We start from the raw sequence: 27,734 nt of genomic DNA, 5'->3' as shown, positions 1-27,734 counted from the left end.
GCTGTGGACTTAGGCCTTAATGTTAAGATCGAACTGCTCTTTCATTTTTTGTTTTTGTTCTTTTTCATACTTGGCAAGCCATTCACCTGCATATGCCTGATACTGAGCCAGGCCTTTTCTTCTTGATAAAGAGAGTCCAAGAGGACTTCAGAATTTTATAATGATTTGGCCAGTAGAAACAGGGTCAGTTTAATTTGTAATGTTATATACCATTGAATTATGTACAGTAAATGTGTACAGCTACATTAAAAATACTTCACAGAAGACATAAATCTCTTTAAAAATACAGTATTAAGTAAAACGTGCTTGAACTAAAACAGCAGGAGACAGACCATGTGAAAGAAATTTGAGAGGACATGTAAATTAGTTGTAATCATTTTTTGCCTTTTTGTAACCTAATTAGAAAGGCAATGTTCAAATCGGGTATATTAATAATGCAAACTATCATGCTGTCTCAAAATAGAGTAAACAAACCTTGACTTGTTTCAGTGATTTAATGAGTGTAAAACAGTTATACAACCTGCTCAGTATCTTTGCTTTGCTCAAGGTACTGTAGAACAGTACACTTGCATGTTCAATAGATTCTGCTTAATGAACTATGTACAGTGTGTTTTTATCACCCTAATTGCACAATAAGAATTTTGGAGGATCTTAATTACAAAATCTCTTCTGTTTGTGTAAAAGGCAACTTATTTTGATATAAGGCCTATGTGTTTCTTTCATATACCTCTCTTTATATACTTATTTAAAGATTGCTGTCAGCTTTAAATAACTCATTTGTAAACATAATATTATGTAGACAAAAGCAACAGTAATTCTGAAACAGATTTGTTTGTTGATGTGAAAATTAAATGAATCTCTTTACCATGATATAGTTTTAGCACTGGTTTTTGCTTTAGGGTGTTCTGATGGTGGCACGGTGGTGCAGTAGATAGTATTGCTGCCTTGCAGTGCTTGGGCCTTGGAGTGCTATCTGCATGGAGTTTGAATGTTCTCCCTGTGTTTGAGTGGGTTTCCTCTGGGTGCTCTAGTTTCCTCCCACAATCCAAAGACATACTGGTAGGTGAATTGACTTCTGGGAAAACTGGCTGTGATGTGAGCGTGTTCCTGTTTGAGTCTGTGTGTGCCCTGCCATGGACTGGCGTCCCATCCAGGTTGTATTCATCCTTGCACCCATTGCTTGCTATGATTGCTTTACTGCCCTACGACCCTACTGTATATTGGATAAATCGGTGAGAAAATGGATGGATTGGACAATGTGCTACATTGAAGTCAAGTAAAAATTTTTAAAAAGTTACATTGTTTAGTAGTTTATTTATATATGTGTTACTTGACATATACTGCTTTGTAGGTAAATGTTCTTGGAGTCTATAGTGTCATTCAGCTCTGTTATATATTGTTTCAAGGTTTCATTTTGAGAAGGCTTGTTGGGAAAGAACCCAGTTGTGTTACAGTGTACAGTATAGTAAATTCTATAGAGCCAGTACTGAATTCTGCAAGCAGCAGTGAGAACAAGTAAAACACATTATTGCAATGCGAACACAGGAAATGCAATAGCTGTCTAGATTTAAAAGTATATACTGTAAATCCTTTTAATGTAGAGAAGTCTATTTTAACCAGTGCTGAATGCAGTTTTTGTAATGTGCTGTAGTTCTTCACATTGTTTGGAAATGGCCTTAAATCCCCATGAATCTTACTAAGACCCTACCAAAGCATATACAGTATGGCACTGCTGTTTTTCGCTGTCTTTATTCATGTCTGAAAGCTTCTGCATGTCCACCTGATAAAATAGCGTCTTAGTTTTGTAAAAGATTGCTTAATGGATGTGTTGAATAGTGGTAACATCTGTTTTAGTAATCTGTATTTATTCAACTTTTGGATAAAATGTGATGAATTGGTCCTCTGCTTGGTCCCTACACATTCTACACATTAGCTGTGGTTTCTTGGCAAGAATGTTTATTTTTTAAACTCTAAATGCCCCCCCCCCCAAGAAACAGAGGAAACAGACGATTTAATGACGATGAAGAGCTGAACCCGTAACTAACAGGAGTGACCTCCCATACTAAACCAAGATTAATCATACCAGAATGCGTACACAACCAATATTCTGTGACCATTTCCAGTAATTACCCGTAAATTCTCTTTGACCTTAGCAATTATCAGTCTTATCAGAACCGACCACTACTAATACTCCCTTCTTCTGCCACACACGAGCACTTTGTATTTAATTAAAATGCAAATCCAAGGCTTTGATTCCAAAGTGTTGACAAACAGGTTTGTATGTACAAGACAGCTAACACTTCAGAGTTAATATGTCGTCTCTGGCATCTGAAATAGTTTGGAATGTCTTATATGTCTTTATTTATTCTTTTTTCCAATAATGTGTTCACTAAGTCCAGATAAATGGCACAGAAAATGAAGTGAATGTAAAAGTAGACCAGTGTTTTAAAATTAAATATCATACATATCAAGCAGCCCAGGGGTCTCTCTGGTAAACTTGAAGGAGCCCATTGAGTGGTATATTTCAAAAGTCATTCGTGCCAGAATGACTCATGATTTGTTAAGCCTGTCGTGGCTGAAACATCATAAAAAGACTGAAATCGATTCTTCAAAAAAGTAGTTTTTTTTTTTTTATTATTCAGCCGAAATGAGATATGGGGTAAAATAATAAAGTGCGCCCCCTGCTGATGTAAAATACACACACAAAAAAGAAAATATTAAATTCAGAATTTTAGGAAGATTTAATACAGATTGTTTCCTACATATAAAAATGCCAAACTAAATAAAAAATAAAGGAATCATCTTAGGAGGGGTTGAAAAGTGTCTCTTTATTTGATAAAATGCCTTTCGTCACAGTCAAAAATCTCTAAGTGCTTCCTAGCAGAGTCCCAGCTGACACGAAAGTCACAGACTGAAACAAAGTCTCCCCAGGGCTATGAGAACATCTTGAAAGGGCAGTGGGCCTGGGAACAAACCTAATTCTCATTCCATGTAGAAGAAGTTACCGAGGCCAAAAATCTGTAATGTGAACTCAGCCATGGTGGAGCTGAACACACCTATACTTGAGACAAGATCAAACGATCCCTTGTGTCCAATGTGTGACCAGGATATCAGTTTAATGCTTGTGAAACAATACCTTCTACAACGCAATCACTTTTATTACCATATTGGATTGGGTTTGGGGTACTTGCTTATTTTGGTTCAAAGGGAAGAGTACCATCTACTGCAACACGTATACAGTACATTACAGCAACAGTGTGATTTTCCTTAGAGGCATACTGCACAGGAGCTAAAAGCTGTGCAGGTCTTCTGTGCTTTCATGTGAACTGCAGTCGGGGTGATAGGACTACTTTAATAATAAGTTGAAATTATTCAAATTTGCCATGCAAATATCAGACACTATAAGTGACCACCTAGACATCCTCCAAATTACAATAAGTCTCTTGGTTTGCAACTATTTAAAGAACACATATGTCTAATTATCTTATTTTCAATAAAGATATTTAGCCATTTGATATTTTTATCCATTTAGTTAATCACCATTAGACTGGAGACATCAAATGCCCCCAGACAGCATCCAGTACAGATATGCTGACATTATAATGAATAGCCTTAGTGGAGCTATGCTGAAGGAGACGAGCACTGATTACTGTGGTTTTTAAGTTATTAAATGCAATGATTTAGCTCAAAGCATAATAAGGGTTATAGTGTGGTGTGGAACGTTTGGTTTAATGAGACTGGCAGATGACAGCGCAGGTATGAACAGTAACGGTGTGTTTTGATGCAGAGTGATCACGAGAGGCACTGGGACTGGTATCGCTTCACTGTGGAGCAGAAGAAAGCAGTGCTGCAGGGCTGGACCAGAGACCGCACAGACCTGCTCATGAAGGCAGTAATGACCCTGGAAGAAGCGTGCTCTACCTACGATGAAGAGGTGGCACTCAGGATGGATCGGAGGCACCAACAGAAAGTTTGTGCTGAACTAAAAGAAAAGGTAAGTTATCGGGAGGACATGGTTACAACTTGTTACACGCTCTAACTTGTTTTGCTAATTCCAGTGCCATTGCTTTTCCCAGGTAAATTGCTTTTGGCATCCTGTAGGAAAAAGAATAAAAAAGCTGTAATTTTATTTAATTATGTTTTTTTCTATTTTAGGAGTTTGCATTGCATCTCAGTCATTTCTATGCAAGGTGAAGTGTTGCATGAAACCTGGGGTTTTTTAGCTATTCTAAAATAGTATGTGGGTTTGGTCTGTTACTTTTTAAGTAGCTGTGGGCTTTTGAAAAGTAGTAGACAGCTGCTAATTAAGATAATTGGGTATTTCAGTTTTGCTTTTATTATTCCACAGAGTTTGATGTTATTTATATGTATTTGCACAGTGACTCCTTATAGTTTGCTTTCATTTACAAAATAATACTTACTCTGAGGTTTGATGTCTTCTCTTTAATGTCTGTGAAAGTGACTGCAATTTAGTCAGCCAGTCTTGCAGCATTGCCTGTGCTGTTGGTTTTGCAACAGAGGTCTCATTTCAGGCTTGGCATAGGGCATGAGCCTTATCTGGGGCAGATACAGAATTGTTCTTGCCTATCAATTGGCTAGTCTGTTCATGTGCCATGCAATTGTTGTAAAATCTCAGATTTCATAAAACATATATTTTTTTAATTTTCTTCAGACACTTGCATGGACATGAATAAGAAATAAGTTCAATTAAAGGTATGTGACATTTACAGAATCATGTCCAAAAACTAAGGTGGTTCTTACACCTTTGAGACTGTCTTTCCTTTTTAAGTATAGTATTTTGCATCATCTCTTCCACATTTACAATATTTAAAGTTTTATCAAAAATATTTCTTGTATGTTTTCAATATTTTTTCTTGATCTTAATTGAAATCATTTAGCTATATACTAAATACCTTCTCTTTATGTGCAGTGCTGAATGCAAATTAACAGGTTAAATTCTGTAGATTTTCACTTGTATATTAGAAAACCTTTTGTCCAACTGATAATGTGAAAGAAATTCCATTAGTAAATGAAGTTGCAAATTTTAGACAGTGTTCTAAAAAACCTGTGTTGGAAATCTTTGAGTTATTTTCTAAAAGCTATGTTTAGAAAATTACTTTTCAGATCAATGTCATTTTTTCCATATAAATGTGGTACTTTCCAATAAAAAGGAGATGCTTTTTCTAGATCCTGTTGCTCTGAAACTTGTTTTATCCACAGCTGGCTGTTCGGCACCCACTGGTTCCTCTCAATAAGCAATTGCTTATACATTTACTGTAAAATCAATATCAGCTTGCTTTTTCCTCACCTTAAGGGTAAGCAATGATTTTTCCCAAGGGTTTTTAGTGTCAGTTGTCACATGGTGTCTGCCACAGAGAAGATGGCTTCATTATTTGGGGAATTTCTTCTCAGTGCAAATAATACTGTTATATTGTAGGACTATAGAAAAATTGAAAACTAAATGAGTTGAAGGGGGCTAAATGGTTTCTTTACTTGCCTTTCTAATAATGTTCAGGTTATTAAGAGTCTGAGCATGTATTCTTATTCATGACCTACTGAATAATTTAGTGTACTATTACTGCACTATTGTAGTTTAGTATTATTAATATTGCAACTGAAAGAGACTTAATGCAAAAAAAAAGGTTTCTGTTATATTAAAATAAATACTAGTGTTTTCCAGAAAAATCCCTTAGGGCTCTTCTGTGTCAGGTTATCTAAAAACATTCCTTTGCCAAACAAAAAGTATCACTGACCCGTCTGTTCCAGCCCAATCTGACTGTACAGCTTGATTTGGTTTTGAAATCCACCCCTGTTGCTACTTAATACAAAACAGGGCAAACCATTTTCTGGTTAAGGCAAATGGACTGCATGTGTTGGTAACCTCTTGTTTAATTTACTTTCTCGTGACAGTGCTTTTTATGTCTAAACCACAATCAATGAAAACTTAGAAGATGTGAGTTTTGTTTTGTGTTTTCATATGTCTTTTGTAAAAATGTCTTCAGAAACGGGCAACATTGTGAAGCTTTTGTTAACAGCCAAATGTGCATCATATAAAGTGAATAATATAAAATATCACTGAAAATGTTAATATACTACAAAAAGCTGCAGGAATGTATAACTTTTGTTATTGATGCACGGTGACAACCTTGTATCAAAAAATGGAATCATGATTGGAATATGTTTGATACTCCTGAAATACATTCCCTATAAAATAATAACAAAGTACCACATTGCGATAATCCTTAAGCATTTTATAATCCCTGTATGTGGTGCTGCCATGCACATTATGCATGTTATTCCTCTAAGTCTCTCTATCCGCCTCTGCACTTTTCTCTGTGTTCTATATAATGCAGAATTAAAAATAATAAAAAGGCCATTGCATTACCATAGTGTATTATATCTTTAGATTTTATAAGAAACATAGTTATTTGAAATACATTTTTATTTTATTCCAGTGGTTAAAATCCTTTAAAGGCTTTTTGGGTCTTGTTGTGTTTTTATAAACCAAAGGCCAAAATATCACCATGGTTACACAGAATTAAAGCATTTAGATAATAGTTTACAGCTGCCACATCTTTATCTTGTATAGCTCCATGGATTTGATGAGCTATTGTGTATACGCACATTTGAATACTGTACAGGCAATTTAAATATTGTGCTGGGTATAAAATTTAGTGTAAAGCCTTGAACATCAAGACTGAAAGAGCAAATCATTTGAGAAGGAGGGAGAAAGTTATAGGTAAATAGTTTTTTCAGTGGGTAGGAATTTAAAATATCTAGCTGCAGTGTACGAACGGTTACACATTAACCATGTTCAGGTGTCCTATTGGAAAACTTTGCTTAACCCATGTCTGTGATGTTTTGTTTCTGGTATATGTGAAAAAATCATTTGACTACCGCTGCAGAAAAGAACACTAAAGTCAACCAACAAAAAACTGCAGGTTGATGACTGTCAGAGAAGAGTGTAAAATATGAGTCATAGAAGGTCTTGAAGCTGACAGTTCTGTTGGATTAACTGTCCCATTGGCCTCCATTAATCTTAAACAACAGTTCCAGTCTTGGCATAACGTTGAGGCCGGAAGGAGGAAAAAAGATATTTAGCAACAATTTACTAGGTGTTATAGCAAAAACAGAATGTATTTCCAGCACTGTATAACTTTCACAGATTATCAGCATAAATACATTTAATATTTCAGAGAAATGCTAATCTAATTTAATGTAGCAGCATATTTTCATTTTTCTACATAACAAAGCTGTTAAAATTACAAATGGCATAGTCATGTTATGATTGGAACATTTACAGCAATAAACTTTCACATTTGTTTCAAGGAACACTTATGCACAATCACACTTGAAATAGTTCATTTTGAGCATAATGAAGAGGAAGTTATTAAACGCCTTTTATGGACCCCCCAACGAGGGAGATAATAGCCATCATCAGCACAGTGTAACATCACATTAATCGAGAAGCGTCTTTGAAATTTCACTTGCAGATCAGAAGGGGCAGCTGCTCTTCTGTCTTTTCTGACATTTCCGGCTAAAGGATTTACGACTGGAACAGTTTCTTATCAGTTGTTTTTTACAGTTCGAATTCTGCATGTTATAGAATGGTGGATGTTCTGTGGAAATCCTCTTACAAAATGATTGAAATAGGGAGATGGATCTTATCTCCAGATACAAGTTTTCTCATCCATGGCACTTTAAATGTGACAGTGAGTTTTCATGCAATGAAGTACTTTTTGCACATTAATGTTTTCACAGAAACCGTGTTAATGATGTAGGCATCAGTGTGCCTGCTGATTAATTGGTCAGATGAAAAGCAGTTTTTGCCCCATATCTTTCTTTCTTCTTGACTGAAAGGAAAGGGGAAATTGTAATAACTTCTTCATTATCTAGAGAACCAGAGATCTTTCAAAATATGCTAAGCGTGGTTTCATCTGAATCATTAACCTTGTTAAGTGCTTAAGCTGTTTTACTGTTTGCCTTTCATTCAGTTAACATATTCCCTGAAAGATCCCTTTAATGCAGTATTAGGTCTGTAATGAGCTTATTATAATGACAATTTCTTTTGCTTGTTTGCTTCATATCAGGAGAATATGGTATAAGGCACATTAGGAAGTGATCAGACCATTTGAGATTTCTGTTTTAAGATTGTGTCTTGGTACCACTGCATAAAAATGAATGTAATGAAGTGAATCCTATTAAATAAGTTAAATCTAAATTATTTTATTAAATCAAACCATTCAATATTCATCCTTAAAAAATATGTTCAAATAAATAAGTATATTGGGATAACTGACCCACCACTGAAATACACCTGTCGTCCCACAAAACCCTGATTGTAATTTTATTTTGACTTCCATATTTTCAGTGCCTGTCAAAAAGACAAACCTATCTTACTGGAGCTGAGAAGAATTTGATTGATAGTGTAATTATTGCCTTGGGTTATCAGAGTGCTTAAGAAACTGCAGTTTTTTAGTCACTACTCTGCACATTAATTACATCCATACTATGAAGAGAAAGGAACTACAAATCAAATCAAATTTGGATCAAAGATTACATTAGCATTGATCAATGGTACCTGTTTTTCTACCCAACCTCTGTGTTTCTGAGAGAACTGTTTTGATTTACCATTTACTGTTAAAACAATTATTTTGTGGTGCTTGGCAAACAAGCATGTATCCACAGATGCATGTGCAGTTATTTTACTGACATTTTGGCAGATGACAGATTGCATGCAGATTAATACTAAATTAATAGGAGGATTGAGGTTTGAACGCTATTTTAGGAATACTGCATCCATCATCTAATTGTTGTTTTGCTGCACATCTTATAATTCAACAATACTGTACATCAGTTTAATTTAGTTTATTTAAGGAGCGGTATATATCCCTATGAATGATTGCTGTGGTAAGCTAATAGCACAATTAAGTGTAATAGAAAAGTATATTTAAAATCATTAATTGATTTTAAATCATGAAGTGTGCACATTTAATCATATAGAAGTAAGGTGTAGTGTTATACAAACTTTGAAAAACATGGTAGATCTAATAAGCCGCATAAAAACTTAAGAAAACTGATTCTATAACATGAACTTTTATTATTTATTATTATTTTATTTATTTATTATAAATTATTTATTATTTTTACCCTTTTATTATTATTGATGTAGTTTGTTGATACATATATCCAAAGTGACTTCACAAGAGCGATGTGCCACCAGACATTTGAACCTAGAGCCAGCGGGTGGCCACTAATCCACAGTGCTTTCTGTGAACAGTTTTATCACCAGCAGGCATTCAAAACCATTCACAAAAATGCAGTAACTTGTAAATTGGTCATCTTTGTTTCAGAGGTGCTTTGTTCCAATCAAAGCATTTTGACTTCGAGTGCATGGCCTAATTCAACTTCAAATCCAAACACCTAGCAATACGTTTGTCCCACGACAAGGGAAACAAGTTTAATGTTCTTGCATAAATCAAGGTTCAAAATAATGGATTGGCTAGAATTGGCTGTCAAAATTATTATTTTGCCATATATCTTAGTTTTTGACATAATAGTTCATTAGGAATGTAGTGTATTTATATGTAACATTTTAACCTGAAAACTAATTTCTCTTCAAACGTTTTCCATGTCTGTGCATTCCATTGGCCTTTCACAGTTGTTGTTGAACAGGATTGTGCATTCTCAATGCTTCTGTAATTATAACAAAAGTGATATTGTACCTTAGGATTTCATATGCCACTGCTACTCTCATTAGTGCAGCTTCAGTACAACATACACAGAACCTATTAAAATCCATAAAGGTATCTCATTAATTTTAAAACACCACCACCTTGTAGCATAGTTTTGTTCTATTTAATAAGATATTTAATCCTGAGAGAATATCAGAATAATATTTTGTACCAGTGTCTACAGAATATAATGTTTTGAAGATTTATCTGAAAGCTGCTGTTTCTGAGCCAGGTTGAAGATTAGGTTTGATTATGTGATTTCAGAAGATGTGGCTTTTCCTGCTAATCCTGCTGACTAGTTTCATTTTATGTTCTGTGTCTTTTGCCGCCAGAATGTCTGGCCTTTCAAAAGACTGTAGAAAACAGTCAACAGAGAGTGAAGGCTATAGTAAGGTATTATTTGTGAAAGAAATAGTATTGATGTTTACACTTTACTAAAAATAATCTAGGTTTTACAGGATTTGTGGGAAAAAGTAAAATTGGAAAAATGATCTACATATTGTCGGAAGAGTGCAATTACTTTTCTGATCTCACTAATGTCACAACAGAAACACAAGAAGTGGGAATTCCCACCATTTTAGAAAGATCTTTTCTGGGAAGAATTTAAAGTATTTCTCAAGACAAAAATTATATACATTTTATTCTACAAATCGGTGAACTTTAATTACTTTCATTGCAATCCACATCTGAATTAAATTTGAATGATAAACTGGTACTGTATATTTGTCAGTTGTTGATTGTGTTGTATATTACAGTTATTTGTATGTTAATAGTATGATTTTTACAAAGTTGATTAGACTGAAATAAGGGCCATGAGCTCTTTTCTGTGTTACTTTGCTGTTATATATTCTTCATGAATATGTGAATATCACTGATTTGATTTGATTCAAACTGCACTGATTTAAGTGTCAAAAAGAGAGAGGTTGTGACCTGAAACCTATGTAGTGTGTATTGTAAATGTCATTTACACAACTGTGAATCTTGCTTTTGGAATTTGTAAGACTCAAGTACAAAACGGCAACATCAATGGAATGTCAAGGCAAACATTCAATTACCTGAAAATAGATTGTGCAAGTTCTTTTTTCCTTGTCCTTAGTTTTATTTTTTAGTTGAGTTGTCCGGTTGCACCTAAGCAGCTTTTTGATAAGAGCTTGTAACAAAAAAAAATCTCTGCATGATTGGAAGGTATGTTGACATGTCACTGCTTGTTTTGCCCACTGAAGCCCATAATAAACTGCAGAGTATTGAGCTGCTTCATGGGAAGCAGGCAATGTTACATTTTCCCTTGAGCTCTTTTAGAAAATAGTGTTGGGGAGTTTCTGATGACAAGGGCATCTTTCACAATGTCGTTCAGTTCAGGGGATATTTTTGCAACTTGGGCAATTGTAGGAGTTAAAATTATCAAGGGCATTAAAATCATATCAGTAATGATATTATGAAACCAAATATGCCAGACATCTCAGATGATCTATCTCTTACATATGTACTGTATGTGTAATGTGTTTGGGCGTATTGACTGATATAATATTATTTGCTTTTAATGCTTTTTAATTATCTTACGAGCTAATTTCCCATTTGCTTTTCCACTTTCAGCATTTTCAGTTTCACCAAGAAAAATATTATATTCCTATTTTAGCAAACCATTTTTTTTGTCTTGAGAAGACTCCAATTAAGTGATCTACGAACAATTTAATTTTCTTCAAAGTATTGATGAAATATTTTTGGGGAAATGTGGTTCATAGAGTTCTATATGCTACACTTTAGTAGAGTGGGACAGAATTAACTGTTGTTGTGTTTAATTTGGGATGGCCTGAGCTATCTGCAAAAGCACTTGTTCTCTATTGATAATGCTGCACAGCTATTTGTGATAAGATGCTTCCATCCTAGCTGTAGATAAAGTCTGTGGAAACCTGATTCTTAATGGTCCTGTCACCTGCACGCTTTTCAGTGAAATGCATGTTATGCCTCACTGATGTTTACAGTATGTGCTTTTAAAAGAAAATAACTGTTTTGCCACAGAGAAATTCCCTTAGCATTCTATTTGAATGTTTTGTATGAGCGGATTGCGGAATTATCAAACGAACATACAAAGATGTGTGTAAGGCTTAGACATGGCCCATGGGTCTGTGCTTTTTACAACACAGCACCCCCTTTCCAATGGGACCAGTCACTAAAACAATCTGGGCTTCACTGGACCACTTCAGCTCCTTCAGTGCCTTCAAAGCTGTTGTCAAAGCTTTGCTCCTGCGTGACTCTTAATTGCAGTCGCATTTCTAAAGCCAGTAAAAACGTTCTCGGCATTTTTCCTTCTGAAAAGGAAAATGGAGGGATGAGGAAGAGCAACGCGGCTTTTTACTGACGGACAACTGCCCTGCTGTCTCCCCAGCTTAGACAGTGGCGTGCCCATCAGGAGGAAGTCGCCAGGCTGGAAGGAGCCATAGCAGCTAGGAAACAGGAAGAAGAAGAAGACAGGCTGAGGGCAAAACAACAAAAAGATGAAGCCAGAAGAAATCTACAAAAAGAGAAAGTAAATCTTGAGCAATTCCACTCAATACGAGAGATATTATGAGATGAAACAGAAGTTCAGTTTTTTCCCCACTCGTTCCATATCTTGTTACAAGAACTGCGTTTTTAGGTGTAAGGTATCATTTACAGTAAGTAAAAGGCCTTTTTTGTTTAATGCCCTACTGCATCACCTGGAGGGGCCATCATATTTTGTGTGCGGGTATAGGTCTCCAGCGATAGATTTTGCAAGGATGGGAGGTGCAGCAAGCAATGTTTTAGCCATTGAAGTATGAAGTACAGCTGGTTTAAATAAAGATGGTATTTTATTTCCTTTGTGTACACTATGTTTTTAGTTTAATTAATAGTCAAGTTTTCTTTGTGCTAAATAGAAGGAGGGATGTAATTTCATATTCACCTGTATTTGTCTTGAGGAATTTTATTTTTCCCTTGTTCCCTGTGACACACTGACAGATGGCACAAAAAATGTTTTGGTTTATAAACTCTTTAATTAAATTATGACTGTAGGGCTCGTGTGAATGTTATATGAAGGCTGATTAATGACAGCTTTTAGGTTGAAATAGATTTGTTACATTATCTTTCAGGCAATGAAACTTTAGCTAGTTTACTAACTACAGGTTTCACTATATCTGCTTTTGCATGGTCAGAATTGGTATTATTATACCATAGATGCCCAGATGCATTGTCTTATACCTAGTGTTACACTGAAGCATTTTAGATTAATGAAGTGAGAAGTGATTTGTCTATATGTAATCTCATGTTTCTAGTTATCTTGGTATAATCTCATAGATAACTCTGAAAACTGCAAATTTGTTTTTAAGATAGTCTCTTGGGGAGTTGTCAGAGTAATCAGAAGGCCAAGCACAGTATCAGTATTTTTCTAAGTCAGACAACACTACATGACTGATGCATTAGATAATGAAGAACTGATAAACTTCTTGCATCATAGTGGATGGGATTGTCCCCGAATTTACAAGAACATTTATGTAGTTGATTTCTGTATTCTTGTTAGGGGATGATAGCAGTGCATGTAGCAGAATATTTTCTTCAAAGGCTATTTTTTTCTTTAGTGAGAGATAATCATTATATCATTCCAGTTCATATTATCAAAAGATTTAGCATACACCTAATAAAGAAAACAGAGAGAAAATAGGAATTAAACTCAGCAATAGATTTTCCATGTGTACCTGCCGTGTTCCTGGCGAGAAACTGAAATGATTTTTACAGGGTGGTGGGGGTAGCTTAAGTCACTGCCTCACAAGGACCCAAGAAGGAGAGTTCCGTAATTCCGTAACAATTAGAGTATCGTAATTGTAGGTTCTCCCCTTGGCCTTGTGGATTTTCACCTGGTGCTCTGATTTCCTCCCACAGTATACGCATATGCTCTGTGCTATGTAGTGACTGGTGACTCTAAATTGTCACTGGTATACGTGTGTGTATGTGCTGTGTGTTTGTGTTTGTGTCTTTGTCTGCCCTGTGACGGACTGGCGTCCTGTGTAGGGTGTATTCGTCTTGTGGCTGTTGCTTACCAGGATTCCAGCACCCCCACCACTGTATTTTGGAATAAAATACCAGAAAATGAATGGACGGATGGATTAACTTGTATAAGACGAGTCTAAAATAATCAATTTAGGCAGCGCAGATGTTTAGACCATCCACAAGATCTTTTTTCTGAACCCTCCCTTCAAACGGTCCCAATTTCTGCAAATCCAGTCCCCTCTCAGTTACTTTTATATGGGATGAAAAATGAAAATGAAAAAACTAGAAAAACTAGACGCTAGTGCTGTCTAGGATGCAGTTGGGGATGACACTGTCATTTCCTTTAAAAAATGGAGCAAACCAACTCATCCAATGCAAATGGCATGCAAATGAATGCCAGGGTTTGCAACCTACTATCCAGTGTATCATACTTTGAGTCCATTGTCAGCCAGGTTAAGCTCCAGATTAGTGTCCCTATTAGGCAGTTATTGGAAATGTTTGGGGAGAAATAGTTCAGTTCAGACTTTGCTCCCAGCAAGGTTGTGATCTTAAGTGACCCCAGCACCCTGTTTTAGTTTCTGGCCAGGAACGTGGCAGGTACACATGGCAAAATGCATTGCTGATTTGAATTCCTATTTTCTTTATCATGTGTATTTTGTTTATATGAACAGAGAGGTATGTCTCTTTCCCCCAGATCAAGCGGTATTACACGCAGAAGCAGAGCAGGAGAGACGAACTGGAAAGAAGGGATCGGCAGCGGCTGGAGGAACTGAAGGGCCTCCTTGCAGAGCAAGCCAGAAAAGACCAGGAAAGGTAATGTGTCGAACTCCAAAAACACAAAACTCGTCCTTTTTCCAACACAGTTTGATTGGTTTTACAATCCAATACAGCAAATGCAAATAATATGGGACGCGCAACAACTACAAATGAATTCCACCATGTGTGATTAAAAGGCAACTCACTCCCCTTCCCACACCTGAAGAAGGCTCCACGGCCGAAACGTTGTGTTCTCTTTCTTCCTTTTTTTTCAGCATGGAATAAACCTATTACTTGTTCCTTTATAATTGATGAGTTGGTTTGCAGAGTTTTTAGAGGAAATGACAGTGTCGTCCCTGACTGCATCCTTGAAAGCACTACCTTCTAGTTTTTCTAGTTCCTGTTTTTCATCCCATGTAATAGTAACTGAGAGGGGACTGGTTTTGCAGAGGTTGGGATCATTTGAATGGAGGGTGCAGTAAATAAAAGATCCTATGGCTGGTTGTATTAAATGACATTAAGACTAGTCCAAACATCTGGACTGCCTTAATCGATTCATTGTGACTTGTCTTATACAAGTTAATCCATCCATCCATTAATTTTCTGGTAACTTTATCCAATACAGGGTTGTGGGGGTGCTGGAACGCATCCCAGGAAGAAACAACCACATGACGGGTTACACCCTGGACAGGACGCCAGTCCATCAAAGGGCAGACATAGACACAGACACAAACACACACTTACCCAGAAGTCAATTAACCTACCAGTATGTCTCTAAACTATAGGAGAAAACCAGAGCTCCTGGAGCTCCATATGAACACGGGGAGAGCATACAAACTCCATACAGACAGTACCCCAGTAATCGAACCCAGGGCCCCAGTGCTGAAAGGCAGCAATCCTTACCACAGTTGCATAAAAAATGAAACTAATTCTCTGCCTAAAAGGTTTGTTTCTTTACCCCCAGCCACTTTAGAACTTTGTTTTCATGGTAACAGTTAGGAATCATGGCCTCCTGCTACACGGTTTAATTATGTGAGCAGTGAGAAAAGCAATAGACTGGAAGAAAAATACTGTAAATGTAATAAGTTACCAAGCTTCAATTCTCAGCACAACAGCGCATGTATTTGCTTTAAATGTATGCATATATTTTTAAATGCTCATTGTAATACCTGAAATTATTTCAAATAATTTCATTTTTGTGTCAAGATGAATATTTAAACTTGCATTTTAATTTTCATACATAAAAACAAGCCTTTGTTTTCTGAAACTCAGACTTGTTCATCAGTTTCTAACTTGTTTAAACCAGATGTTAGTGATTGCTGGCAGCTTTTTAGAATGAAATAAACATTTCTGAGTGCACCATTTGCTGCACCAAGAAACGCTGATACAGTGTGACCTACATGACCTGCGTGCTGGATTCTGGCTAACATGATCTCCCATAAGCCGTCTCAGAACACAGAAGAGGTTCCTCCCAAATATTTTCATATCACTTCAAGTAGGTGGCTCAAATTTCTTAGCAAAGAGATTCATAGGCATAAAGACTAAGAAGATTAAAATGTGAATAGGATTTGTGAAAAATATCACTTATGTGCTCAGTGTTAAAAACTGAGAAAACCTTAACTGAAACTTAATACTAAATATTGTTTCCATTATACTGCAAGAAAAAAACAGGGAGATCAGCGTATACATAGTAGAATTGCCTTGTTTTATAAGTTAGTATTTGAGCTCTAACACAGGTCAGGTCTTTAAATTTACTTTTCAGTGTGGCCTGATGTCTAGTCTTACGCTCAAGGAAGTTACATTTTTGTTCAGTTTCCAGCTACAGTTCTGTCCACTGCTGTCCTGAGATATCCAGGAGTTTGTAAGCCCTGTTGATGACGAGTGATGTCATGTCATTTGCCAAACCGCTTTATACCATACGATGTCGCAGGAAGCTGGAGCCTACCTGGCAAGCAATGAGTGCAAGGCAGGGTACACCCCTGGACAATCATACATGGGGACAATTTGGAGGCCACGGTAAAGGCCAAGAGGGGAAATTTGGCCGGACTCCGGGATAACTCCCTATTCTTGTCGAGAAATGCCAGGGGATCTTTAATGACCACTGAATCAGAACCTCGGTTTAACATCTCACCCAAAAGACATTGCCCACTACAATATAGTGTCCCTGCCTTTATACCAGGGCATTAGGACCCACACAGGCCACAGGGTGGGCACCCCCCACTGGTCCTACTAACACCTCTTCCAGCAGCAACCATAGCTTCCCAGGAAGTCTCCCACCCAGGTACTGACCAGGCTCAATCCTGCTTAGCTTTAGTGGGTAGCCATTTGAGAGCTGCAGGGTGATATGGCTGCTTGCTTCATAATAAGTGTGTTGTATTTTTTGTTCAGATTAGAAGCACAATCGCTATAGAAGACCTCAATAAAAAAAAGGGTTAGAGTTAATACACTACCTTATATTACAAGTGAATCCTGGAAACATGTCAAGTGAGCACAGAACCGGAACAGGATTGGAAAATTGTAGTTATATCTGTGGAGGTAATGTGCTTCAGTAAAGATGTAAGAGAAAAAGGGGAAAACTTTAATCTAGAACAACAGTTCTTTGTTTGACATAGTCTCTGACTGTGAGCAGTGTGGTTAATGCACACATTTTCATAGATAGTTTTTGTTTAAGATTTGTGTACAGGGTGTGATTATTTGTCTTAGTGCCTAGCCTAAATGAAGGAACACCTCTTGCTTAAACTGTGGCTGGAAGGTTGCCAGTTCTTATCCTGTGGCCGACAGAGAAATCCTACTCCATTGGGCCCCTGAGCAACTGCTCCAGCAGTGCCATATAAATGGCTGACCCTGCGCTCTGACCCCAAGCTTCTCTCTCCCTGTCTGTGTGTCTCATGGAGAGCAAGTTGGGGTCTGTGAAAAGACAAATTCCTATCTTGAATTCCTAAGTGATCCTATCTTATTTAGAGGCAGGAACAGGGTCGTATTTGGTGAAGAGGTGACTAGTACTAGATTAATACAAATAAAGAATCCCCCTATAAGAAGGGCATACTCTGGAAATTCAGAGAGTCTTATGTTGTCAAAAACATTGTATGAATAGACATGATTAGCACAATGTAATACTGATAAGCATTAATAGTCATCACTTGGCAAAACTGACCTTAAGTATTATTAGCACCGCTGACAGTAATACTTATTTCCCTATCAAATGCTACAAACACCCTCTTTGTTTTATTCAGTGTGCAAGAATGAGCAATGCCTTTATGCTGAAATCTATGAAAAAACTTGACATGAGTTTCCCGAAGCAAAACCATTTGAACATTTTACAGTGTAAAAAATCTAAACAGTAAGCACTTTTGATTTGTGTAAAAGCACAACACTGAAGAACACCAGTGCTGTGGGAGCCGAACATATACAACAGAAAACATATCTTTAACAAATAGGAGAGAAAGAAGAAGACATATTTAATACCAAACATGTAACATGATCAGGCGGAAAAACACAGAAAAAGAAAAATGCTAAATCATAATATGTAAGCTGCAAAATACTTAAACACTAAGTAGAAATGCAGTCATATAACCATGTGCAACATATCATATAAACACAAGAAAACATAGTATTATGCTGACTGGGCAAGAAAAACGTTAGCACACAGCTGTTTGTGGCCTTTGTTTTATCTGTTGCAAATACACGTTTCTTTCGCCAACCACAGAGCTTTCACTCCTTAAAACACTTGCGGCTGGCAAAACCATAGTTGGTAAATACTTGAGTATATTGGAAATCGGCAGTCCTATACAGGTGGAAATAGGTAGCTGGGTAATGCAGTTCAGGGTCGGAGAGAAGCAAAGGAGGCAATTCTTGACAAGCAAAGGGCATAAGACAGAGTACACACTGGACAGGATGCTAGTCCACTGCACGGCACAGACACACAAACAGACACTATTACACACTCACACCAGGGCCACTTCTCCCAGCAGCCCATCAACCTAAATGTAAGTCTTTGGATTGTGGGAGGAAACCCAGAGGAACAAGGGGAAAACATACAAACTCTGTGCAGACAGCACCCCCAGGTGCGGAATTGAACCCAGGGTCCCAGCACTGCTGACCATTGGGCCACTGTGCCAGCTGCAGAACAATCCAAAACAAACACCAGTGCTTAAACTGTGTCATGGCTGAAGTGATCGTTTAATTTTCTAGCTTCCTGAAGAATGAGCTGTAAATTAGTATAGCAAAGGAAGCTTCACGCACTAGAACCATGATCAATTCTGTGTGTCCTCGTGACTGGTGGTGGCCGATCATGATCATCTAGCTAAGCGCCCGCCTGCACAGAAACAATGCACAAGTTTGATTTGCAACTTTTGTTCTTCATTTTCTCAGATGGGACTTTAGCAAGGTTCTCTCTGACTCTCTGATGCTGTCGTGGTTTCCGACAGTTCATGGCCCGCTGGGTATCCAGCCACCTACTTTGTCTGAACAAGACAGAATTACTGCAGTCCTCCCCTTCAATTTCTGAAAGTAAATCTGCATGGTCCCCAGGACAGCTTTGACATCTTAGATTATACAAGATTATTGTATTCCTTTCGATGGAAGATTACATTTAGATATGTTTGTTACAACTGTGGTTGTTTTGTGAGGTGTACACCCTATGTGTCCTGTCCTTTCTCTACCAACAGCAAACCCATTCTCCTTTGGATCATTGAGACATGTCAGTCAGCAGTTATCAACAGGAATATAACTGTAGTTAAGAGCAGCTATGCAGAATATAAAACAAAGATTAACAGAGTTACTGGTTTGAATTCTCCTTGAAGCTGTTATTCTGAAGATCCCTGTTTGGCAAACAAACTGAGTTCTAAGAGTATCATTCAGAAGCAGGATGATTGCATTCAGTCAAATACAGTCAGCAGTGTTGCTTTAAGGAACAATTATGCTGTGCTTGGATTCCCTCAGAACATTTCAGAGGATGCCTCCCCGAAGGTTATACTTCTCCTACTTCTCTAGGAGCTTAACTTACTGTGTCTAATTTCATTTTTATTCTTTAAACTCTTCCCAGGGTACAGTTCAGACAGGACCTACTGCAACAGCGTAGGAAGGAAAAGGAGTCACAAGCCCTCAGACTGCAAGAGCAGGAAGAGGAGAGGCAAAGACGCCTTGAGAATCTGAGAAATCAGGTGCTACTTTTGAGCAGCAGGAGACCTGTACAGAACACAAATAAATGTGAACGGAGCACATCTAGAAGCTAGTGTTTTGTGTTATCTACCCGTTCCTTAATATTCTGTTTTTATTTGTGGATGATTTCTTATTGAAAAATCTTTACCATTACTGCCACCTTCTGGCACGATGAGGCTTTATGGTCCTGAATTAACAGACTGCGGGGTGATTATTCTCCAAGGTGGCTGTTGTGGCTGACCTGGACCCAGTGAGGCTGATGGGGGCTACAAAATCATCAAAGGCCAGACAAAACATAGAAGCTGAGGAAGAGGTGGCTCTTCAGAGGCCACTGTTTCATTTGTACACGTACACTGACACTGAGGTGAGACGTTTTCCCTTTTTTTCACCCCATTCCTTGATTTGATTTAAAATGTTATCTAAAATTATGATGTTTTTTCTGAATAGAAACAAAGACAAAGATGTTTTCCAGTGAACCCAACTTATTGGTGACCTTGGTAACAGTATACAAATGATCAGTAATTACCTTACACTTCGGGATCATTCGCAATACTGTTTGTCTTAGTTAAACTTTAGCCACATGTCCAAAAATCATGAAACCTATTTTTGTCAAGGCCAGACAGTGAATCAGCATGAGCATGTTTATAACAAATGTGGCTGTTCTGTAACAGGCTAGGCAGAAAACATGTCATCTTTATTAATCTGACTGGCAGCTTTTCTTGTGCAATTTCTTTTTTTTTCCAGTTATGACAGGAAATGTTGATATTTATACAAATTGTGTGGATGTTTACTTCTTTACAACCATTAATAATGGTAATTGCAATAACAATTGTGTTAAAATTCAAATGGCAGTTTTTATATTATTGTTTTTTATCTGACTTGTGATAAAAATATATGGTTTGCTTTATGTTTTAAGCTGTTTGCCCTGATGGAAACTTGGGGCCTAAGTGTTTTTTCACCTGATGGATGATGAAAACTGATGAACAAAACCATCTTTAATTGAGTTATTTTTTCCAGATTTTGTCTGATCAAAGAGTACGGATAGAACAAGCACTCAGGCAAGCCGGTCTTCATAACACATTTTACGCTAAAGACGTTCTCTCCAATATCAACCCACCAAGGCCGCCCAGAAGAGATATGGAGTCCACTCTATTTCAGAACTTGTCCTAGATGAGCCATTGGCTTTTCCTTGGCATATTCAATCTTGTAAGTATGAATGGTCTTGCCTGAATGAATATTGAGTATCAATAATTTGCTTACTGTTACTATTTGACATAAATATAATTAAATGCCAGAAGGTTACTGATTAGATATTATTATTTATTATTGGTACTGTTTTTGTTGTTGTTATTAAGATTTTGCCATTGTCTAGGTAACTTACATTCAATCAAAAGTAAATGCAAAAAGAGTCACCTAAGTATAAGAAATTTGTAGTGTGCAAGTTACACAGTAAACAACATGACGTAATGCAGTAATACAAACAAATACAGGCATGACTCATGGACCTAACAGTCTGAACAGATGGTTCCTGAGGAGGCCAAAAGGTGGTATTGAATGGCGTAATCTTGTTGTTCTCAGCAGATGTCATGTCATAAATATAGAGGAAATGTACATCCTAACCTTAAGAATGACAAAATAGTTTTTATACTTTAAACTCTGTAGAGAGTCCAGAAATCTGAATCACAGTAACATCAGATAGATGTCTTCATACTAAAGCTTTCATTGTTGAGCTAGTTCTAAGAACAAGGACAGGCTTGATTACTAGGTCTGTGTGTTCTGATATTTACACATTTAAAATTCAAGCATGATTCAAATATCAGTTCTATTAGAGAAATACTTTCATTCCTATCTTCAAAACTAATGCTGAATTGTGCAAAACATGAATCATTTTCTTCTCATTTGATGGATTTAGGAACATACTTGGTCTCTCTTGACATGATTTGTTCACTACTCGCCTTCAGACTTTGATTATTTTCTTGTGGCCGAGGTTTTAGATTTAAACTTTTGAAAAAGATCAAATGTATCTGGGCATCCATGTCAGTAGAATATTTTCTTTCATATGGGTTTAATTAAAGATAGGACTTTGTTGTTTCTATTAAAAATAAACACTGTATCTCAAAAGAAGAGAGGCATCACCACGTTTTTTCAATTAAGGGCTTCCAAGAGGAAAAAAGTTTTTATAAAAACAGAATAACTTGAAGGGATTCAAACTCTATGTATCTAGAAATTCTACTAATGCACTAGGCCAATAGTACTTCTGAAAAACAAATGTTAGGACATTTTCATTCAAATGTCACCTCGGTACTAAGCCATTATATCAAATAAGAAAAGTGAATTGGCTATTTGTGCAAGTACCTAACTGTAATACTGTTGCAAAGAAATATATATATATAGTTGTTTTCACAGTTGTAATATGTTAATTTAATTTGGCGTATTGTAGAATGAGATGTCATTACTAGCAAAGTTGTATAGAAACTCTGATTTAGAATAGCCCTTTCTACATTTTTATCATTCTTGATTTGAAATGACCCGCATATTTAATAAACCTGGCTCACTCCAGGAAGCCCTTGTACTTTGACAGCACAGCACTCAAAAAGTTTTTTTTTTCTTTCCTTACAGTAAATGTTCACTTGTCATTATCTGCCTGCTGTATTAAGAACAAAAGAACAGTTACAAATGAGAGAGGGTCATTCTGGCCATCAAGCACATTTAGTAGTTAATGGTTAATTGATCCAGGGATCCAACCATTTTTTTTAAATAAGCCACAGTTCTGCCTACGACATGGCTGTGTAGCTTCTGCCATAGTCCCGCCACTCTTTGAGTCAAGAAGTGCCTCCTGTTCTTGGTTTTAAATGCTCTTCAGTGTAGTTCGCCTCTGCCTCTTATTCATGTTTCACAGTTCATTCTGAAAAAAATCCACTGACTTTGACTTTGTCAATGTCACTGAGAAGTTTGAATACAGTATTTGCACCCTCATGGTCGTTTCTGATCAAGATTAAAATGGTCTTGTTCTTTTTACCTATTCAAGTAAAACACTTTACTAATGTAACATACATCATATCATCATACTTTATCACATACTCTGGACTCTCTGCTTTACAGAGTTTAATAAAGTATAAAAACTATTTTGTCATTTTGTCAGAAAGTAAATATCCCTCTATTTAAATTCTACACTTTTGACTGTAAAGATTAACATTCTGTTGCTCCCGACATTGTATAGAGGATATCAATCATATATCAATGTAAACATCTAAATCATTTTCTGTTTTTCTCATTTTGTATTTATGCACAAACATTAACTATAAATACAAAATGCAAAATAGTCAGATAGAAAAGGTTTGTACTTTCTAAAACCTAAAAACCTCCTCTGGTGCAAGGAAGGTGTCTGGTAGGCTAGAGGGGACACTGTCATAGAAATGTTTTTGAATCAACATTGTTTGGGCTTTGGTAATCAATCCCTTGAAAGTTATGCTTTGTGCAAATTATAATGTCTTACACCAGCAGCACTGCTATTGGGTGTGTAGTTCAGGTGAAGACACTGGTATGCCTCTGTAAACAAAGAGGTTACCACTTATTTCAAGATATTCATGCTTTGCAGTTCCTAACAATTTCAGCTAATCTAGTAAATGAGCTCAGCTGTCCAAGTGTCTTCTATTTTTGTTCTGTTTTGCCAAATGCAAAGACTTGCCTTTGTACTCTCACAGGTGTGGTTGGCTGCACATTAGTGTTTTTCCTGAAATGTGTTTTTGCAGCTGCTTCTTAAAGACAGGAGCTTAATGTCTTCTACTGGCCTGGACCTCACTCTCCTGTATCAAAATGTTGGTAGTGGAGTTCATGTTCTTCTGCTTAATGATCACTGTCATCTGCGGGCACACTATTAATATTTTCAAAATGTGAAAATTCATTACTTCCTCGTCTTACTCCACATCTTTTTCCTTTTATTGTCTGAAGATTTGGAATGGGTTATAAGCAGATTCATTCAGCATCTAAGATGGGACTGCACACCATATGTTGTTTTTAAATAGAAGCCTTTGAATGTTTTAGGGTGTAGTGTAGCATGATCTTCCTATAGAGTCTGAATACCAACAGTGGTTTTGAAGTCAAAGCAGATTTAATGTAGAACACAGAGGATATCCTTCATCTTTCATGGAAATTGAAACTTAAAAAAATAATCACAAATAGCTGTAAATAAGTAGCTTTGTAGTTAAAAAGCTGTTTGCTTTTGATTTGAGGTTTTTACAAAGATTCCACACTGCAATCTGTTTGTATTCACAAAGATGAAATCAGGTTAAAAGCTATTTTTGTCAAATTTCTAGATTACAGCTTGTTTTAATGGATTGGATTGCTGAATTCTTAACCTTGCTTTATGGTAATATTTAACTTGAGCAACCAAATCTTTACCAGTTAAGTCCATGCTTAACAATACCATTATGTGATTGATCAATAAAACATTCGTTACATTTCTTTTTTAATTGTGAGATTTTGTCTTTCAAACAAAAACATACAATATACAAATGTGCATTATAGATATTCATGTGAAGAACTATACAATGCAAATTTATTATATATTATTTACAGGAAAAAAACATGATTATATACAAACTCATTTACATTTGGAATTTAAGGCAGCAATGCTAATCAAAAAGTCCAAGGCGTTTCTTTATGAAATGTGACATCAGACACTGTGGCCGCTGTTGATATTCAGTAAGAACGTCATGTGGAGTAGAAATCTGGTCCCCTTCAAATCGATCCAGCAAGGTCACACAGACAACAGCAGCTGAAATATTGAACACAGTGCATTATATTTACATTGTGCCAATACTTCTGCTGCACAATATTTACAATGTAAAAACTAAAACCCAAACATAAACATGCAGAAGCGTCACTTCTGGTAATATTTCTTATTTGAACTGATTGATTTTTTTGTTGTACAGCACCTCATAAACTTGGGTCAAGCTTTCTTGTCTTCTTTCTTTTCACATAAGAAATTCTAGCTGTTCACCATAGTTGATTTTTAAAAGTCTAATGACTGTAAGAAACAGAAATAGATTATATATATATACAGTATAACACCAAGCTATTTCTTCTGCCTATAAAGCGGGGAAAAAATTGTATTTACACTATAGTATTCAGAAATATTTTACTATCAGATAAAGTGCCAACATCTGAAATATGATATGATCCATGTGCTTTTATCAGATTAACATTTCACCATTCCTCCTCACAAGCTGTGCTTCTCTTGCTTGTTTGTACATTCTAAGCATGGATCCAAAGCTTAACAGGCTTGATTCCCAAAGCTTCTCGGACATTCCACTTTACTGGGCTGTTATTTGATAACTGTGTTCCCTGTACGAGGGTATGTGTAGAGCATGTTAATAAGTCTGTACTTTGACCCTTGTCATCTTACCAACATTGTTCTCAATTATAGCTAATTCTTGGAACAAAGTGTTTAGAACCTTTGCGGAGCACATTGGAAAATGTTTTTTTATAAAAAGATCCGCTTGGGATATTTACTCTTAATACCTTTCAGCCCGCAGATACGACACATGGCAGCAAACACTGTGGACTCCATTTCAATGTTCCGCACTCCGGCTTCGTGGGCTTTCCTCAAGTATTCCAGCTTTTCTTCCGTAGAGAAAGAGCACAAAGCCCCATCCAGACGACCCTGACCTGACAGGGATGGATAAGAGAGATGTGTAAATGTATCGGCAATATCCGCTTAAAATGCAAAAGCTTGAACACGTGCAAGACTTGAGTGCTCTAATACTGTATGGTGAACAATAAAAAAGTCAAACGAGAAACAAAAACTTGAAGTAAGTATATGTTGTCACATATTGAAATGTGTGGTTTCCAGGGCAGGTGCAGTCTGCTTCTGGATTTGACTTTTGTAAATCTCAACTCCATTCTTAAGTGGAGAAGCCACTTAGGTGTTTACATACTTCTAGTGGGACTGTCAGGAAGAACGCTGGAATCACCATTTCTTCTATGTCCCTTTCCACTGCTGATACTCCCTCCGCTGAAACTGACTTCAAGGATAATGAAAAGCCAGCCAGACACCTCTTTTTCAGCAACAACCTGGCCATTGTCCAGTGCGATGTGACCAAATTGAATCGGGTTGAATGGAAGAACAGATAAAAGACTAACTAAAACTGTCACTGTACTGAGTCTTTCAAATGGACTTACCTTCGTAAAAATCATGGGTACACATGGTGTTCCCGATAACCGTGGGGAGGTTTGGGATCTCTGTCGCACACTGCAGCAGCTCCTGAGCCAGGTTTGCGTCCAGTTCAGTGCTTCTCACAATCACCTTCCCCAGCACCACCTGTTCAAACTGGGGCCGAAAGAAGGAGTCCACAGCTCTGTCTGTAATCACTACGGTCCCCGGCTCCAGACCTGCACAACAGAACATAATAATGACGGTTGGCCCAAACCATTTAAGACCTATCAAGCAGCCATTTCTGTCACACTTTTTTTCAGAACTCATCAAAGCAGTATATCACGTAAAGAACCGTTTCATATTTTATATATTTTAAGAAAACAGACAACATACCAACGCCACCGGAAGTCCCAATGCGTATGAGGGTGACATCGGAACACTTGGCATGGTACAGGAGCTTTATCAGTTCGTGCAGCATAATGGAGATAGATGGAACTCCCATTCCATGCTGAAATGGGTCACAAAATCAGAAGAGCAATTAACCAGCATGGAAAGATTCAGTTCAGCTTGCACTTATGATGTAAGCAGTAGCCAATTCACTTATAGAGCTCCAAGTGTAAGGATAAAAAGGGCAGCACTATTAAATACTAATGTCAGCACTACAGTATCTTCTCTCACAGTACAGGAAACCTTATGCTTCAGTACAGTAACCTTATGTTGACAGCAGGCTTTTTAAAATTATTGATCTGGCAGAAGCTCAATGCATATTGCTGACTTTAAAATATACACTTGTAGAGGATTCTGCAACACGTATTGTTGCATTTCACATCTTCCTGGAATACATTTCTTTAGTGAAAAGTGAGAGTTGGAAACCTGAAAATCGAAAACTTATGGACAGACTTTCTTTAACAGGTGGCACATGCAACACAGTTTACTTACACTAATGGAAAGCACAGGGCCCACTTTGTACATAGAGTACCGGTCTGTTCCAGCACAGATGTCCTCAATGTCAGTGGTGTCCCCAATTAAGCCCAACTCCCTGTGCATAAACTGGGCAAAGGCTTTCATTCTGTTCCCGCTGCCACCAACACAGACAAACTTAAAAAAAAAAACAGAAATAAAATAGTCAACTTAATGTGCTTCACATTCAACAGAGTATTTCTCCTGGTTAAAACGTTTGACCATACAGTCTTCACCTACCTTTATGTCCCCAAACATTGACTGCAGGTTGTGAGTTTTTGTTCCCAGGTTAAAGTGATAGAGAATGTCCTCCTCCATTGAATCCAGGTGAGGATTTTTAACATGCACCACCTCATGTCTGAATAACATTGGGGAAAAAAAAAGTTGCACTGAAGTTTTGACTAACATTTACTAAAGAAGATACTTCCGAATGTACACAGTACTTACTCAATATAATCTGTTCGTTCATTCCCGACACTTTCTAGTAAAATGGGAGCCATTGCTTGATGTTCACTCTGTGCCCAAACAAAAGTGGGGAAAAAAATGTACGTTTCATACTTCACATAAAAATAATTGAAATTCACATAAGAAATTCCAAATAGATATTAACAACCCTACCTTTCAAAATTCTCAGAATGGAAATGTTTTGTGGCTTCTGCTGCGTTGTTTGATGAAAGCAAGAAAAACCTCTCTGTTTGGTTGCGGGATGCTTATATCTGTGAGTCGTTCTCAGAAATGATTGGCTGCAGAGGGAGGTGTACAGTCAGTTCGACGTCACAAGGTCACTGAACCAAAACAGGCTATATTAGAGTAGGAGTCACATTCTGTATGCAAACAAAAATAGTGTCACTGAACCACCTCATTCCAGGGTTAAATTGCTTCCAGAGTCCCATGTACCATTGCATTAATTTTATTTACATAAAAGACTCCAGTATTGGAACCACTTTTGGGTAGTAATGGAAACC

At 37.0% G+C, this 27,734-nt stretch overlaps 2 protein-coding genes across 4 annotated transcripts in view; one reads left to right on the top strand and one right to left on the bottom strand.

Annotated features, from left to right (window-relative positions):
• Positions 1-25,272, top strand: part of LOC102699039 (coiled-coil domain-containing protein 148) — a 42,248-nt gene extending 16,976 nt beyond the window's left edge. For all 3 annotated transcript variants that reach the window (XM_006636469.3, XM_015358753.2, XM_015358752.2), the window contains 7 exons: positions 3,788-3,994; positions 12,121-12,261; positions 14,431-14,549; positions 19,537-19,654; positions 19,876-20,016; positions 20,670-20,858; positions 25,183-25,272. In XM_006636469.3, the coding sequence (XP_006636532.3) occupies positions 3,788-3,994; positions 12,121-12,261; positions 14,431-14,549; positions 19,537-19,654; positions 19,876-20,016; positions 20,670-20,822 (879 nt within the window). In that variant the 3' untranslated portion in view covers positions 20,823-20,858; positions 25,183-25,272. The remainder of the gene's footprint in view (positions 1-3,787; positions 3,995-12,120; positions 12,262-14,430; positions 14,550-19,536; positions 19,655-19,875; positions 20,017-20,669; positions 20,859-25,182) is intronic.
• Positions 24,108-27,497, bottom strand: upp2 (uridine phosphorylase 2). The gene is made up of 8 exons (XM_015358754.2): positions 27,388-27,497; positions 27,217-27,284; positions 27,010-27,127; positions 26,749-26,907; positions 26,203-26,317; positions 25,836-26,045; positions 25,176-25,322; positions 24,108-24,429 (listed from the first exon to the last, which is right to left on the bottom strand). The coding sequence occupies exons 2-8, from the start codon at positions 27,267-27,269 to the stop codon at positions 24,287-24,289; spliced, it is 945 nt and encodes a 314-aa protein (XP_015214240.1). The 5' UTR covers positions 27,270-27,284; positions 27,388-27,497; the 3' UTR covers positions 24,108-24,286.
• Between the last annotated feature and the right edge of the window lie 237 nt (positions 27,498-27,734).

The sequence above is a fragment of the Lepisosteus oculatus genome, chromosome 12, assembly GCF_040954835.1.
Source record: "Lepisosteus oculatus isolate fLepOcu1 chromosome 12, fLepOcu1.hap2, whole genome shotgun sequence".
In the NCBI taxonomy this organism is placed as follows: Eukaryota; Metazoa; Chordata; class Actinopteri; order Semionotiformes; family Lepisosteidae; genus Lepisosteus; species Lepisosteus oculatus.
Note: the sequence above shows the minus strand (reverse complement) of the source record. Positions and strands in the feature narration are given on the sequence as shown.

Coding starts and splice junctions, on each gene's coding strand:
- upp2 (XM_015358754.2), bottom strand. CDS start 27,269: ATGGCTCCCATTTTACTAGAAAGTGTCGGGAATGAACGAACAGATTAT. Junction 26,318..26,748: donor GCCCTGTGCTTTCCATTAGT/GTAAGTAAACTG, acceptor GACCCATTTCAG/CATGGAATGGGAGTTCCATC. Junction 26,046..26,202: donor TGGGACTTCCGGTGGCGTTG/GTATGTTGTCTG, acceptor TCTGTTGTGCAG/GTCTGGAGCCGGGGACCGTA.